The sequence below is a fragment of the Rhopalosiphum padi genome, chromosome 2, assembly GCF_020882245.1.
Source record: "Rhopalosiphum padi isolate XX-2018 chromosome 2, ASM2088224v1, whole genome shotgun sequence".
NCBI classification, from domain to species: domain Eukaryota; kingdom Metazoa; phylum Arthropoda; class Insecta; order Hemiptera; family Aphididae; genus Rhopalosiphum; species Rhopalosiphum padi.
In genome coordinates, this window is record NC_083598.1 from 59174032 (window position 1) to 59193125 (window position 19094).

General features: G+C 27.3%; 2 protein-coding genes across 2 annotated transcripts in view; both read right to left on the reverse strand.

Moving 5' to 3' along the window:
* Positions 1-303: 303 nt before the first annotated feature.
* On the reverse strand, positions 304-8653 carry LOC132919018 (solute carrier family 15 member 2-like). The gene is made up of 7 exons (XM_060980371.1): positions 8524-8653; positions 3902-3984; positions 3654-3827; positions 3454-3582; positions 823-918; positions 616-742; positions 304-524 (listed from the first exon to the last, which is right to left on the reverse strand). The coding sequence occupies exons 1-7, from the start codon at positions 8651-8653 to the stop codon at positions 310-312; spliced, it is 954 nt and encodes a 317-aa protein (XP_060836354.1). The 3' UTR covers positions 304-309.
* Positions 8654-10165: 1512 nt separating this feature from the next.
* Positions 10166-19094, reverse strand: part of LOC132919019 (protein Skeletor, isoforms B/C) — an 85220-nt gene continuing 76291 nt past the window's right edge. Inside the window, exons 14-15 of the mRNA XM_060980372.1 lie at positions 18663-18826; positions 10166-16035 (exon numbers count right to left, since the gene is read on the reverse strand). Of these exons, the coding sequence (XP_060836355.1) occupies positions 15865-16035; positions 18663-18826 (335 nt within the window). The 3' untranslated portion in view covers positions 10166-15864. The remainder of the gene's footprint in view (positions 16036-18662; positions 18827-19094) is intronic.

A 19094-nucleotide genomic window follows, 5' to 3' on the forward strand; every position in this document is an offset into this window, starting at 1 on the left:
ACCTATAATAATACCTAGGTACCACATATTATTCGTGAAGCCGTATAACCGACTCGCGTGTGTGATTTTAAATTTTATTTTAAAAATACATATTGTCAACAATGTCAACGCCACTAATAATTATACACGGACATATAGGTATAATACCTTGGTAAGTTATAGGCGATACAATAAAAACAGAGCAAACAATTCAATACTACGCCGATGGCTGATGTAAACTTTTACGTAAGGTATATTAATACAATAACACCGTACAATATTTAAATTTTTTATACAAACAAATAAATTTTCACATAATTACAATAATATTTACATTTTAAATGCGTTTAAGACGCTTTTCATTGTTATCGTTATTTTAAGGAATTTGATTTTAAACAAAACTTTATAAACTAATAAATTTAAATAAACTATAAAAATTATAACATATGTTAAGTTCAATACAATATTATTTACTGATTGTTGTCTTGAATATAATTTCTTCGTTTTCAGAACGATAGTTGATAATTGATTTTGTAATAACATACCTGCAAACACACAATTATAATATAAGTACCTAGTTAATGATGAGCTGTGGAATGTTTGTTTTTCGATTTATAATAAGACAGAGGGTATCACCTAAATTAGCGTTATCTCTGTTGTTTTCATTTTTCGTTTCTTTTTTGAAATACCATTTTTTGTACGTGTTACTTAAATTGCTAGTGACGATTATTGTTAAAAGCGCAATGAAAGCAAACATATTGGACTGGTTTCAAAACATACTTGACATATTATTATTGTTGTCTGGTGGGTATAAATTAAAGGATATAAAAATCGATTACGTACTTTCTTTCCAAACATTACACATTTGTTGAAAAAAATTACAGCTAAGTTCCCGAGGGCCACACAAAAATACCACATAGTTTTCATTGATTTTGAAGTCTGAAAAAGAAGTTTGGTAAATACAATTTTATTCGCTTAGTTAATGCAAAAGAGCAATGAAGACGCAAAAAAAACAATTAGGTTTGTGGACGCGTGTTTTTTCATACGGATTATCATCCGCGCGAGCGTAATAAAAACATTGTGCAAAATCCACGTTCCATCCGAGTTAACTCTAAGCAATCGTAACGTAAAGGTATAACAAGCACAGGTTACCGTCTACGCGACAGTTTTAACGTCCGCATTTGTAAATTTATTATAGTAAAGTACAAATGTCGGAAAGTCGTTACAATAGTAAGTTGTCGACGGCGCGCGGCGGAGCTACGTGCCTACGTCTTGTTTTAACGTATTTTAATCCTTTAGCTTCACGACACTGTGTAGTCTGGTTTTTGTTTTAATTGGTGTGGGTGGTATGAAATAATGTATGGCAGCATTTGGCGTGGAAATAGTCATCGGAAATAGTCAAAACGTAACGTCAACATAGCTAGGTGCACCGGGTTCTACAGTTCCTACGCTATACTATTCCATACACTTAGGCGTGTTATTCGGAATGATTATTTCGCCAGTCATGAAAAAAATTGTATTGTACAAAGGACACAATTTCAACAAATATTCTATACGATTTGGACTGGTGGTCATTGCGATGTCAATCTCAATAGGTAAATATAGAGCCGATTTATTTGTCTTTATTTAAGACTGATGATTTATGTAATTAATAATAGTTAATTATGCGTATAATAGTTAAGTTATATACATACTTATATATTAAATTGAAATTGATTTTATACTTTTTTAAAACGTATTATTATTTACTTTTGAAAATAAAAACGATAATCCAGTCATTGTAAACAATGTTTCGCCAAATATCATACAAATGAATTGAGGTAATAATAACCATCACTCTTTACTTATAACACGGGTTTGTAAAACCGCATTCGATTTGAATTTCTAAAAATATTGTATTGTGATTAAAATATTTATAGTTAATTATAGTGACATTAGACCAAAAGATTATATAGGTTATAGGTATACATACAGAATTAATTAATTTATTATCATATTCATTCCTGTTTGTATTTGTTTCAAATTTTAAGATGTTCATTGAAATTGGTTTCTATTTTTTAGGCATATTATAATGTATCGTCAGTGTATACCTTAAAATTGTATTTATAAAATGTTTTAATCATTTTTAATATTATTTGTAGCTATAAATCAAGATATACATTTTTTTAATCTAGCTATAATAATTAATAATGTTAACATCTACGACCTACACAGTTTTATAGAAATGGTACTTGCCCCTTGTCAGATACTTATAAGTTAGCAACATTGAAAGTAAATGAGTAATAATATACGAGTATTATCAAAATTATATGATAGCTGCAGTTGTCATACTATTTTTCCACGCTTCATTAAATATTTAAGAATTTGATAATTAATTTTATTTAATTGATATAAGCTCTTATCAGTTTTTATTTCCTTTTTTATTTATTAAAATTATAGTATTTCATCATACTTACAGACCAGAAGGAATTTTCAAAATTGTTTTTTTTTTTGAAATTGAGAAATGGATATTCTGCCATCTTCATTTGATGGGACAATTATACTAATACAAAACAGATTACCCCAATGAAAAATATTAGTTTTTTTTTTAATAACCATGTCGAACTTTACTGTATCATGTATAGGTGCCTTTTTTTTGATTTCATGTACACATTTCCCGGCACAAGCACTGCTGAAGGCGAGTACATAAAGCGTTATCTTCTTTAAATAAACTATTTTCCATTAGTGATAATACAATTAACTTCTAAAAATATTACACACAAATGAACATAATAATATAATATAGTTAAATCGCCTTTCAAGATTTATGTATTTTCTGTTATAAAAGTGGATTCTTTTAAAGGTCGCTAAACATTTTTAACATTTTTTAAAAGTTGTTAATATTTTAATTTATATATTATAATTTTTTGAATAACAACTTTTTTTTAAACTACTCATTCTTAAACAGAGTAATTTCTCTGAGAATTGTTATTTTTATATATTTAGTTAATTGGTTATACATATTTTAGATGGGCGTATTAGAATAATACCAGAGTACCAGAGAAGATACCTCACAAAACATTGTTATACTACTTCGATTCATTGGAAAATTGCATTGGAAACCTACTGCCATTCAATAAAGTAAGAATTTAAAACTTAAAAGAAAAGAATGATTAAGAAATAACTTTTTACATTCAAAATGTAAACATAATGAGCGTTTACTATTAAAAAAATTGACTTTTATAATCAAAATAAATACAAGCAGGCAAATAACATTAGTCATTATATGACTATAACATAGTTATCAATGTTTTACGCTAGCCTATATTATATTTTAATCATATGCAACGTTGATTATACTTTAATTTCATATTTCATATTATATTTTTTCAACCCTACTTTCACTATTGCTTTGACATTTATAAATATTTGGCCTTTTCTTTTCGGTATTCGATTTTTTATAGATTTGTCTTTAATAATATATTTTATACTAACCACACGGTTCATATATGTAATAGTAAACAGCACGAGCAAGGGATTTACCACTTGTAGCATGTACACTTTAAATGGTATGACAATTAAATGGTCGCTTGTTCGTAATGATTCAAAAATCCAAGTTGTGTGCTAAATCAATAGATAGGAAGCTTATAAAATTTATATGAATACGAATTGCATGTATTTTTAATATTATTAACTTGTTGGTGGAATAAGCTCCAAAATACCGATAAAGGTATACAAAAACAAAGTATGTGTAACGTTTTCTTCGTGTCATCTATGATTCCGTTTGAAAATGAATCTTTTGCTAATTCTAACCAATGTTTATTTTTAGTCTCACTGCAGTGTGATGTTAATCGTTTCCACAAAGAAACCTGTGAGCAATGATACACAATATACTACAATGTAGTGATTATTATGAGTATAGGAAATTAATATTTTTACTTACTAAAATACATTTTATCATTTTAGATAGAATACTAGTAAAAGAATTTTTGAATAAGTAGTAAGGGCTTCCACAAACAAATACGCCTAAAAAAAAAAAAAATATTGTTATGTTTTAGTCATTAAAGTGACATATATAACGACGAGATGATATTATTGTGTTTGAGGCTCGTCGTTGGATTTTTATTCTATATTCAAAAGTTAACCATCGTAGATTGTGCATATACCGACTAATGTGCCTAGTCACTGCCTACTACCTACTACCCGATATGATATTATATAATATTATATTTTATTCGACGAAAGTGTATCGATATTAGATGCGTTGGTACATAGATTAATATAGAATAACTTAAATTTTAATACTAATATTACAATGCCGTTAATGGCCACGATTGGCTTTAGTGACGGTGACTTTATTGACCATTGCGTTTTATTCGTAGCTATCATAATATTATACAAATTATGCTTTAAAATAACCTCAAATGATTTTTTTTAAACCATTATACCTTTTGTTATAAAAACAGATACCATGCGTCCTTACACAACAAAAATGTAACACAAATAACGTTCATTTTGTACCTTTAAGTCATTCAATAAAAATAACTATTGATAGGTATATAAGAGCATAATACAATGATATGTGTTACATGTCTATGCAGACAGCCGTTCATAATTGTTACTGCAGCACTCCGATAGTCGCCTCTCCGCATCAAAAAAAAAAATTAAATAAATAATAACAATAAAACTCTCATAAATACACACTAAACTTATCGACGTCAGATTATTTCATTATTTCCACATATATACATGCGTGGATCGCCAAGAATTTGTAACAATAATTCAATAACTAAGACAGTTTTTGTTTATCTTTATACAAAAATAATAAATTTTACAATGCGTTATAAAATTTTATTTTTATTAAAAAAAGTGTTTCAAATTTCAATCTTATTTTATATAGTTATATATTATATATTTATATTCAAATATGTATATTTAATAAAATGCATATTAAAATATCTACCAGACTGATTGCAGCAGGTCACCTCTATGCCTTCGAACGCAATTTATTATGGTCATTACATGTTTACAAGTAATATTAATTGACGGAATAAATATTGTATACAACCTATATAGGTTAGGCAGGTTATAACTATCACCGAGTCGTTTTATTGATATTATAAACGTATTTTATTACACGTAATTTATGTACTTATTTGTCTAACGTAGTATATTACATAATAACTTCATAAGGCATACAATAAAATAATAATAATATGTAGCCACTAATGCAGGTGTACTGGAATATCTACATTATTGTTCTCGATAGTAAGTTTATTGAAACTTTTTGTCTGTTATTACAATAAAAACTAGCTGTGTAGCTGTTAAAATAATAACTACGAGTTTTATTTGAATCATAAATTTTAATATTGTAGTATTCAATATTTAATAAGAATACTAATATCAAAGTTTAATAACATATTCTGTTTCATTTTAAATATAAATTAACATAATATTTATATATACATGCATGTTAATGTATTTATCTATTTGTTCACAAACAATTATCGTTGATTAAAATGAAGTACTATATTAAAGTTATACCTACAATTTTTTTAGATTTTAATAAAAAGACATGGAAACTAATGTTTCAACAATATGGCAGATAATACATATTATATCGTGTTTGTGTTTTCTTATAAGAATTGGATTTAAATGTAAAATATTAAAACAAAATAGTAGGTATATATTGTATATATTCTATAAAGAGTTATTTTTTCGATAATTTAAAATTCATTTGATAAATTACATCATACCTTAAAATGTATATCAGTCGTCGTGTTTTAAAATAATAATAAAATGCTACTAGATATAACGCCGAACTGAGACAAGTGTTCATCAACTGTACATTGTTTTTACTCTCTATAGTATACATATAATAAATATCCTCTCCGTACCAACTATTTGTACCTAATTGTAAATAAATATTAATACAATTGTAAATTGTTGAGTCACTAAATATACAACAAATCGTGGTAGTAAATATTAAATAATGGTCACTAAAATGACGTATGGCACATAAACAATAGGACATATTGACCAATTAATTATAATTGTACAAAAGTACAATAATACAGAGTAATAACTAATAACTAATAAGTAATAAGTAATACCAATCTTTTGTATTGTTTTATCATAATAAAAACCGGAAACATATTTAATAATTTATTTGTTCAATACATTATGTATCAATGGACAAGGAAAAGGTTAAAAATAATATTTCATTAAATATTTTATACAAAAATTTTCTTAAGTAACTTTTAACCCTCTAAATAGTCTAAATAATAGATAAAAATCTCTGTTAAAATAATAAATATACATGAATTTTTTTATGTAATCAATTTATAATTTTTTAAAGTGAGTTATCAACATTTTAAGTTGTAATATTTTACATATAGCTATAACTCACTTTAAAATGAAAATGTCTATAAAATCATATGACATTTTCTAAATAATATTTTTACTTTTAAATTTTATGATAGCTAGGTTAAGTTACTCTAATATTAAATAAATATTAAATTAGATAAATATAAAGTTAGCATCACAAAATGTGTTCTGCTGAACGGAAATTTACTATGAAGTACGCTAGTAAGACAGGGACAACACAAGTGAGTATAACGTCTTCTTGGCTTTTAAGTTTATAACTTATGTTTAAGGGGTGTAATTCATTTGGGTGAATAACCCAAAATTTAGCTGAGTAGTGTAAATGTTACGGGCAATGTTTATATTGCCCGGGAATTATTGTACTGTCCGATTATGACGGGCAATGTATGCAAAATTATACATTGGCCGGACTGTATAGTATTGCCCAGTTAAGCTTGTGCAATATAAACCAAAAGTTTTTATTTTATAATTATAAACCTTTCTAATCTTATCAATCTAGTTAATTACTTTATTAGTTGAATATTATTACCTAGGTAATAACCTAACTATTTATTTTTACGATTACCATCACATTAAACAATACATAAATATCATCAACTTAATTATTTATTTTTGTAATTATTATTAGAGTGGTATTTTTTTCCCTGACGCCTTACATTTACATTTTTTGTTTGAACATTGTTGAGTACAATTACTTCTATTATAACTCTGTCCTCCTAAATTTGAATATTTCCTCGCTGCATGTAATAGTTAGATCAGGGACCTCCTCTACAGTAGCCAATTTTAAACGACGATAATATTGACGAGATAATGTTGAGAGTTTTGTTTATTGGTACCTGGTGGTTCATTCTAGTATTTGAAATACTAACAATGGTTTCATAATATTATACTATTAGTTCTATACTCTCATACCTATTACTATACCTCATACCTGTCCACACCAAACCTACTTCATCTTAACTGCTTAACATGTTAAAAAAAAAAATCACTAAAATAGTAAGTTTATAGCTCAAGTTACAATGTCCACTTTACTACGGACAAATTGTACTTGGACTGGTCAAAATAGTATTTTAATGTATTGCGATTGCTCAAAAACACCAGGAAAAGTACGGTATACATAGACCTGGAAATGTAAACAATACCCGAAATTATACTTTTCCCGTAACATATAAATCATTTGGATGAGAAATTAACCGATTATTTAGGCGAATTTATAAGGATAGGGACCCGTTTCTCTCAAAAATGACTACCCATTTCGCATAGGTACCCGTTTTGCTCAAATTGTAATAATTATTATACATGATTTCCATATTTTCGTCTAGACTAGTTTAGATCAATTTAAAATTAAGATGACAATAGTTCAGTCAAATATTGTTGTATAATATTTTTATAATATTTTAAGTTGTTTAAAGTTTTAAAATTGTTATTATTTATTACATTTTACTGAAATGGCTGTGTTTTTAAAAAGTTAAAGAGACAAAGATATGTTAAATGTTAATATTTAATAATTAGAAATACAATTTTGGTTTAAATAACGTAAATACATGTGAGATTCGTTGGCGTCGTGTAACACGTTCGTGTTCTGCTACGTTATAGGCTTTTGATTCTAAAGACGTGGTGTTCGCCAAAAGGGCTCTTAATATACAGTTAGCCCCAATGACTCGCACTATAAGGTGTGGTAATACGCAGATAATATAAAAAGAGAGGTTTTTGGTCGAATTATTGTGTTAATTATATTAAATAATAACAATATTAATAATAATTATAATAATGGTGGACGTCTCCACAAATTACAATAAATAAATAATAAAAGATTTATACATAACCATCCAAAAGGAGTATACTAACAATAATAATAATAATAATAATAATAGTGATACCGACCGTGATAGCGTCGACGAAGAGATACGCTTGTTATCACGATATTGATTGGTGAACGGATACGACGACGGCGATCTGTTAGCACAGCCGTAGGTCAATGACCATAAGTGCGACACGGCAACACGTCGAAGTAATTGGGCAGCGCAAACCACGCGGTATATATATAATAGCGGGCGGACGGCACACGCACTGACCGCAGACAGGTGGCACAGCGAAAAGAGGTCGCAATTCAAAAAGGCGCCCTTCTGCAGAGTATCACAAGACACGACACCGGACTTGTGCAATGCGGCGCACGCAAACCGAGATGGTCGCTCACAAAACAGAAAAAACTAAAGGCCGCAAAATGCCGGACGTACGGCGGAGCAACAACTGGTGACCACACCAAAGCACGGTGGGCGGCTTGCTGGGCTTTAGATAGCCAGACGGACATCGTCGGCTATCGCCGATTATCATCGTTAACGATAATAATAGCACCGATAAATATTCGGCCGTGTGTGAGTCGCGAACACGTGGTAAATTAAGAAATTATTTTAAATTCTGATCAACATCGTCACAATTATATACTTAAATATATAATTCTATTCTGTTTTGCCTATTAGTAACATAATTGAAGCATACGTGGCTTTAAATACAACTGGAACTGTAACTCCAAAAAAGTAACTGTTTGTTTTAATAAATTATCAAGGAAAAAATGTTATTATTTTTTCTTGTAAGACTATAATTTAATATTTTTAAATACAGTGGACACAATTACTATGGATGGTACTTTTTAATATTGTGCTCGATTTTTTCTGAAAATGTTTGCTATTCAAGGTTTTCGAAATGGTTATAATATACCGCTAATTTGTTGTCTACTTCCCGATAGAAACATATTTATATGCATTTAATATAATTATTCATAAATGTGAAGAAATAAACTTAATTTTTTTACCAAAAATATAACTATTTACTTTGAACTAGCCAATGGTCATACATTCAGCTGTTAATGAAATATGGCATCTATCAAAGATGGTTAGATGTTGTTTTCACATTTCACAGGCATGGTTTCGATGTATGCATAATATGTCATTCAACTTTATAAATGCTATACCATTCTTTTGCAAATGATAATATCTGCTATTTCTTCTTTATAATTTCCTATGTTTAGTTTTCATCTTTTGTATCCAATTGCAGTTCTTTTGTGGTAAGAGGTTAAGCTTAAATTTTGTTTATTAAATAAAATAATTTTTGTATTTTATGAAACTACGAGTTTTGGGCGAATTAGAACTTTTTCCATTTTTACCGGAGACTAGTGTTCTCGTCGGCAAAACAAGTATTCTGCTAATGTGATGTCGGTGAATCGGGCCAGAATCGGTGTATTATTAGGTACCTGATACATAACATTATTTGTCTTACGACGCCAGTACGCCACTATGTGGGTATATGAGTTATGGGTATTTTGCGGTTTAGCTGCGGTAACAAAGTTTTCAAGATTCAACTATTCAACTATTTTTGAACGTCGAAAATATGTCATGTGACTATAATACGAGAACCTAATATAAATTATCGTGGTTTTAGTAATGGGAGTAAAAGTGAAAATATAATTATTAAAATTCCATATTAAATTATTAGATTTAAGTTTCAAAGTAATGGTATATCATGGTAAAGTATATTTTTAAAATAAAAATAAATTGTATTTAAATAACTATGATTTATGAAATCTAAAAGTTATAATTACGCTTCTTTCATCATTATTAGTCAAGTTTAGATAACTTATATATTAGTATTTGCTATCACTGCTTCATTTATTTTCTATATCTTGCAGTATCTGTAAACTGCTTAATGTGATCATTATTAAGATAATAGAATGATATTATATTATACCCACATTTCAATAAATGTTTAGTATTATATATTTAATATTTATATTATAATATATACAATTAATATAAAAAGCATATAATATACTTGGTATTTTTTTTATTAAATAAATAGAAGAAGTATAATGTATTTTAATTATTTTGAAAATCCAGTCATACGATTTACATTGTAGATATATTTTAAAGTTTTAAACATGTTTTATTTTGTAAAAAAAAAATGTAACTTCTATTTAATAGGTACATTTCCATAAGACATAATATTAAGTGCTCGAGAACATAATAAAACGAAAAAAAAATAATGGTATAACTGGTAGTAATAATAAAGAAAATATTCATATTACCTATATATCTTCTATTTTGACTAGTTCTATATTTAAAATATACTACTAAAGTATGGATATTGTTTCATGTTTGGAATATAGTTGTAAAGGTATACTAGTTTAATAATAATATTTAAGTTCATTATATTTTGATAAAATTAGTCAAAATAAAATAAAAAAAATTAGCTACTACCAATAAATATACAAATTAAACTAATATTATTGTCAAGTGTTTAAATAAAGGTAACATCATTACACTTATAAAATCTAGATTAGTTTACACAGCAAAAATTATTTTAGTAATTTTTTTTCTTTTTTTTTTAAGAGTGAGAAACAAACAGGTGTACACAATCTTTTTATATGATATATAATTATATAAATATTTATATATTTATATACATATATTTATATATTTATATACATATATTACATTAAATCTCCGTCACTCGATTTGCCGTGTCTGTAACATATTCATTTGACACAATTTACTTAAAATGTATAAAAAAGAATATTTTTACAACACCCCATGTCTCTCTATCTTCTGTTTCTTATAAATACCTATAAACGTTTAATGTAATTAATTGTATGAATGATACATTTTTTTTTAAACAAAAAAATCTTTCAAGCAATAAATACATATATATATATATATATCAATTATATTAAAGGTTAACCTAAATTATTATAATTTATCAATCGTCTAAGATAGTTATTGTCGAGGTTTACATAAAATTCAAATTTGACATGTGGTCCTTAATACTAAAGAACAACAATTAAAATAATATTAATAATAAAAAGTTAAATAATGTGATAATTATTGTCACCAAAAACACAGATTTGTTTCTTATTCTTATACAAAATATTACATGCATTACTTGAGTATATAATATATATATATTATTATACATAATTATAGGTACACGGGAAATCGATTTATTTTATTAAATACGGTTTATGTGTGGGTTTAACGAACAATTCTGCTGTTAACTAACATGTTTTCCTGCGTAAAACATTATTGTTTTGTAATTTTTGCTCGATAATTGACTAACACTATTTTTTTCGCTACTATATGTAGGTAATGCTGATTTTCAATACTTAAGTATTTTATAAAAATAAATACCTACTTAATTATTATAAAATACACACATTTACGTAAATAATATGTTTCCCGGTACCGTTAGAATAATGTTCACTGCTTATAGATAACTTTCCTTAAATATAATATATACGAGTATATATATCGTAGTAATACTTAAAAATTAAAATACAATTTAATATTATGCTTACAACTTAAAACACATAATATATCATTTAACTGATTAAACTTTAAACACACTCTCGTCAGAAACAAAATATATAATCCTATGAAATGTAAACAAAACAATAAAACGAATTATTAATAAAAAATGGATTTAGTATGAAACTTGAAATGGATTAATGATATTGATATTATCACTGCATTACTACATCATACATAATTATTACAATTTTATGTATTATTATACATCTCATCAAAAGGAAAAAAATATTTATTTATCTTTTGTTTTTATTATTTATAGCATCATAGTCTAAGAACTAGGTGGTAGACAGTAGTTTATATAAATATTCTTGTGGGTGAGCTATAAGATATTATTTTTATTATTTTGGTACCTAGTTTACGATTAATTTTTCTTATCGAGGACAAGTTTTTATAATATCTCAATTTCAAATGCAAGGAAAATAACTTTTGTGTATAAACTATATGATACGTAAAAGTGCTCATAAAATAAATTCATTAATTAAAACTATTATTGTTGACTGTATTGAATTTAACTTTTTGTTATATAATATTCGATAGAAAAATATAATTTATCAGAAAATAACCATTTCATAGTTTCGTATAACATGTATAATACATGTAATTACTCTTTAAATTATAAATGTCTTCATTATATTACGCGTTGTATTATTAAACTATAGTAACTAGCAAAAATATTGGTGACGCTCCTATAGTTATTAAACTAATTAGTAATTACTATACGTGTCTTAGTCGTCGTGAGAAAAATCAGATAAAAAATAAAAACTTATTAAGCTTTTACAACTTGACGAGAGAAATGTGTTGTACATACTATTATTATAATATATTTTATTTATATTAATTTATTTATATTTATCGTTGTATGCATATATACAACACCCAATTGAATAGGTATAAATTACATAAAAGTTTCTTAAAAAAATTATACAAAAACAATTAATATAGTAACCACTTAGAACATATTTTATTGTCAATATTTACCTATTATTTATAGTTAAAGATTCCTTAAAATTTAATCGACTAAAATCTAAAAAATATTATTGTCATTTTGTATCAACATTCGGTTTATTGGTTTTTAGTTTAAACGTTTCGATTGCAATATAATAAAATATTAAATATTTATATTACAGTATGGAATGCGCGAAGATATTGGATGATTTGAATAATATTATTACTAATAAAAAATATTAAATAATAATTTCAACAACGGCTTGGGCGTATTCACGTATTTCACTCAAGAATCGGCTCCCCTTGTAAATAGTATAATTTTATACGATATCATAATTTATTTTGAGCAATATTGTTTAAAGATTTGATTGGACCGACAAATACACCGGTAATTGTGAATCGTAATCATCAAAACATAATTTTCAATTATTATTTATTATTATAAATTACCTATATATTATTATAAATACTAAATCGTGTGCGCGTTTGTAGTAAGTTGTAGTTGAAATAATTAATGACTTTTAATAATTAATGATCGTTATGGATCGATGACAATCAGATTTACTAAGACGTAAAGTAGTAAAAAATTATTATAATTATTCGTAATCAAATCGATCTATGTAATTTAAATATTTTTAAACTTGGGAGCGATCAGTATATTTATATTTATATTTTGTGTGTATATTATGTATTTTCGTATATGAATCCATTATTAGTTGTATGTTTTACGTTACGATGTTCAGATATAACTAAATGTCATTATTAATATTTTTCAACTTTAGAGGTGTGCGAATCCATTTTAAATTGTATGTTGTGCGTTTTATGATTTCGGAATTGGTTTCGATGACGTTTAAAAATCTCCGCGATTCTTTCCAAGTTAACGAAACAACGTTTCTCCTACAAAATCCCTCCGTCTACTGGTTTTATAATGTGCAAATTATTTATTACAACCAGCTCAAAAATGTTATATTTTGAAAAAATAGTTGAAGAGTTAGCAGTCGCTTATTCACTTTATAAGCGCACCCGTCTCGTGGCGTATTTGTAGAAAATTATATAAACGGTGGAGGTTGAATAATATTTCTTTATTTTTATTTTTATTGCTTATTGAAATTATTATGAAACTATTTAACTACGAAATTAATAACTCGATTTTACACGAACATCGACAAAAATCGCACAAATAAAACGTCCAATATTATCGTCTATATATACGAGTACTATGATAATACAAATGTCGTAGTTATGATTTAATTTGAATTTATTTAATTATTTATTTAGACTTTTTTTTATTAAAAAAATCAAATTATAGTATTTGCGAAACTCTTCTTATTGTTTTTTCGGCCACCATTATTATTTTGTTACGCGAATGAAGTGAGGCATCACGGATATAGGTATAACTACCATTACGCCTAAAATATTTTCTATTATTATACGACAACACGACGAGGGGTTCTCTTTTTTATATTTATTATGAGTATTGAGAGAAAATAATTACCAGCGATGAAGCTCAATATAATACAATATTGAATTTATGACTTAACCGTACTAGGTCTACAACAGTTATTAAATAATAATTCTACTTATAATAATCTACCGTTAAACGTGCGTAATAATATTAAATTATAAATATGCCTTAACGTCTACAGCAAAAATCCACTCAATTATTAGTTTACTATGTGCACAAATGATTTATACAAATGATATGTTTGGTTTTGCTTGATATTCTTAATGTTGGGTAAATTACGTTTTCGTTTTACGTTTAGTGTGTGCGTTGAACGTTGCCGTTACCTACGTCTATGATGTTCTTGCCTTCTTGGTATACTAATATTACAATGTATAACTTTAAAATAATTAAAATAATTGTCCGTAAAAGAGTTAGCTATCAATTATAATAATATTATTGCTGTATAGTAACAGGCGACAACAATAAAAACAATAATATTATATAACACCACTAGAATTCAACGGGATTACGTGAATGTATTTTTGTTTGTTGTAACGTTGTTATATAGGATTTTGTTTAACCGACATCGCCTGCATGTCAAATGCGATAAAATTATAGTGTGAAACATTCAGACATTCTGACTATTCTGTGTATCTGTTAATTTAATAAAAGTGTTCTTGCTATATTATTATGGTATTATAGTTCACCAATCAAAAAGTAAGTTGATAATTATTTTTGATCGACAATAAACCAAACTGTGGTTATAATAATAATAATAATAATAATGTTTTATAAACTATAAATAATAATAATTATAGTGTACTAAATAGCAAATTAAAAATCAATATCCGATGTTGTCGTCATATTATGAACAATTGTTATAATATTTCAAAGTATCATGATATTATACTTTTTAGAAGTTTTTTTTTTAATGGTTAATAATTGAAAATTTTAACTTCTGTATTCACTCTTTTAAACGGTTTCATCTTTATTGTTATGGTATTAAAGGTACTATTAAAGGTATTGAACTATACTGTCTTCGGTAAAATTTTTCAAAGTTAGACTCGGGGCGGGCACAAGTACAACAATTATTATAGTCATCTCGGACCACGGCGTTCCAACTCACAAGTCACAAACGTAAAAACGAAACGTACTCGATATAGGTATGCAACAGCGATCGGAAGTAGAACGCGTGCGCGGATGTTTTCCTATATTATATAAGTATTATAGTTGTAACAAAATATCAATTAAACATTCGTCGAAATGACGGCTTGATCCGAACGCCGGAAACGTAAACGTTTGATTTTCCGTCGAAAACGCACACACACACGACAATAATCATATTATTTTACCCGTGATAAGCGGTACCGTTATAAGATTGGACAAAATGGAGATACGTCGACGATGAGCCTGTCGCGGTCGACAGTGATGTGCTCGATAGAGACGGGGAAAAAGTCGTTTTGAACTTCTCGAGTTGATATCGTGTATAATATCCGGGCGGCCGGTAAATAATAGTAATAATAAAAATATGATTATTATCGCGGTGAACAAACATTTTTACGTGGCCGGCGTTCGGAAATGATCGTCGTGCGGCCGTCAACGTCAACGGCGGCGGTGGTGACGGCGAACGTCCAGACAACGTCGGTTATCAATGTTACTATAATAATAATATTATTATTATTATTATTATTATTAGAGCATTGTTGTTGTGATCACGCCGTCGCCACCGCCGCCGCAATCCGTCGGACCACATCGTTTACCGGATCACGCGCATCACAGTAAACTAATCGTGAAAATCCGCTGGACGGCAAAAACGGTGGTCAATATCACGCACGTCAACGGCAGACTGCTGTGTAGGCTGGCCGCGGCGTCCTTGTTGTCGTTCCACTTGTAACCGGGGTCGACCACGTGGATTTTCCACCCCACGAACGTCTGTGAATAGCTCTACGAAACCAACAAAAATAAAACAGTCAGGGGCGTAATTAAGGGGAGGGGTGAGAGGAATAGATCTATTATAATAGATAGATCTATCCCCTAGAACCTTAATAATTCATTACTTATATTTATAATATTTATGATTTAATAGTAATCCAACTATAATACAGTCAAATCCGCTTAATTGGGACACATCGAGCGGTGATCTATCTGTCCCCATTATCCGATTGTCTCAATAAATCGATAATCGAAGTAACAAATATATTTGTTCGAAACTGCTTATTATTTTGTCCCCATTAAGCGGATTCTACTGTATTATAAGTTGTTGAATCCAAAAACCGTACACTTTTAGTAGGTTAAAATCACACACATTTTATTAGGTTAAAACCACACAGTTTTAAAAATTGTTGTGTCCAAAAACCACACACTTATGATTTCGATCTCAAAAAAGTCAATAAACAAAGGCCACATATTTTATAATGTATATTATGCATATGTATAATTAAAAATAAAATTATTTATTTTCAAAAGTTTACAATATTAATTTTAAAAATAATTTAAAATTTAAAAAACTAAAATATAAAATGTTCAAAGTTTAATTGGCTGAAAGCGATTGCTGACGTTTTTAAAAAACTTTATACGATCATTGTCTATTAAAAAATCTTTTCAAAGGTTAGGTCGACAAGACCACCTAATAACGAGTGGCGACTAAAGACTTAAGACGTGTTAGTAAGATTATTGCATAGTATCATCTTATAATCTTATCTTTTCTTGTGTGTTATTTAGAACTAAACATAGTAGGTGGTTTTAACCCACAATAAATTTGCAGTATTTTATTATACAATGACCAATAAGGTGTGCGGCTTTTGTCTAACGACCTTTATGGGATAAAAATCAAAAGTATGCGGTTCTCGAGTGCAACCTTAATTAACAGTTTATTAATTCTACTAAACAAATTTTAGTCCCCCCCTCCCAAAAAAATAATGTAAATTACGCCACTGCAAACAACAATTATACGTGTAAAACGGGCATATTAAAATACAAGTACTGGCGGTGCTTTATGGTTAGGTAACAAGTTATGACCGCGACGTACACGTCTTTATCACGGTCGATGTCATTCAACCGTCTTCATCTCACCAAGTTTTTAAAATGTTGCCATTTTTATATTTTTTGTTTATAATAATATTACAAATTCTAATACAGTTAGAGGTAGTTCCGTGGTGGACATTGGTGAAATGTAAAATGTAATTTGCACCGGATATTTAACCTCGTAAATATATTTCGATCATTTAAACTTTAAATGTTTAAAACCTTCAATGTTCTAAATAGGCAAATTTACTATTCTATTTAACCTGATATAACCTTTTAGTTGTTTAAGCATGTTTTTGCGTCGAGACTACCGAGTACAACCATAAAAATAGCAGAGTAAGAAACAAATACGTTTAATGCTGAAACGACGCTAGTTTTGACATTTTATTTTAAATATAAATGTATATTTCGAATTTTTTTTAGTTTTACTACATATTTCTTTCATTCTATGGTTTAAGACGCATATTTTAAATAATTAATAATTTTATCAATATTCTGCGGTTGAAATTTTTATTTTTTCTTGTTTTAAAGTTGTATTTAACACATTATAGAGAAAACATATTCATTAAAATAATATAGATACGAAAAAAATTCTTATTTTTATTCAAAAATATTAGTTTTTAATTGCATATTTTGTATACTTATTGCATATTTGGTGATTTTTAGAGCAACAAGTCTCTGCCCTAGTTATAACTTTTTTATTATTGACTAGAATATTCATTCTAAATTGTGTTATAAACATTATAATATAGAAAAATAATAAAATGTGTTTTTATTGAATTATGTTTATTAATAAATTCTTAGTAAATTATTTTAAATTTGCTGTTACGCTGGTGAGTGGTGAAATTAAATGTTAAAATAATTAAATTAATATGTAATAGTTACATAGTAAAATTAATAATGATTATTATGCAATCGTATATTATGACCGGCTTATTTATTACCAATTTTCTTGTTTTACATAATGTATTGATTCTAGTAATATATTTATTGTAGTATTAAATATAGTATTAAAACAATGCTTTCATACACTATAAGTTTAAATTTTGATTAAAACTTTGTAAATTACAACTAATCTATGGAAAATGTTGTGAATCTATGGAAATATATGGTAATCTATAGAAATACTAAGTAATTTTTTTAAATTTCTGATAATCTTTATATAGTTTTTTTTTATTTCTTTTTAATCATCACGATTACAGATCTTTGTAAATCTAAAATTGTGTACTCTTTAGAGTTTATATAAGTCAATCATTACTAATAAGTAATAATATTATTGATGAAGTACTATAGTAATAACACTAAAAGCAATGTTATATGTTAAAGCCACAATTGAAATATTTAATTTTAAAACTTTGATTTAATTTCAAGCTTAAGAAAAAATGAATTATCTTATCTTTAGATACCTATATAACTAACTGCATACATCGTACACATACTATTATTCATCTATTTGTGATTTCAATCGGTCTGTCATTTTTCCAGGCTCATATTAATCGAAATTAAATTTAATAACCGTAATCAAAAGCGATGCATAATAATTTCACCTGATAGTAGACGAGATCCGGTGTTTCTTCAGCGACCGTCCAGTTCAGTAAACCCACGTTACCATTTTCACACGATAATTTCAATGAGTCAAAAAAGGCATCGAAGGTTTCCATTTCTGACGAACGGTCGTAAGACTTGAATTTAAATTCGCAATATCGACCGGCTAAAACGTAATAAAACACAACATATTTATACAAATTTATAAAATAATTTAATAGTTAAAAATTCATAACGTTTTAAATTTTAATATCTGATTTCCAAAGTTTGAAAATTGAATAGAAATGTCTTCATAAAGATATTTTTTCATCTTGATCTTACATTGTTATAAAAGTATCAACAAGTTATTGGCATATATATTTTTTGTAGAATTGAAATCCTAATTTTTAAAATTGGAAAACTTTAAATATTGATTTTTTTTTATAATTATCTTA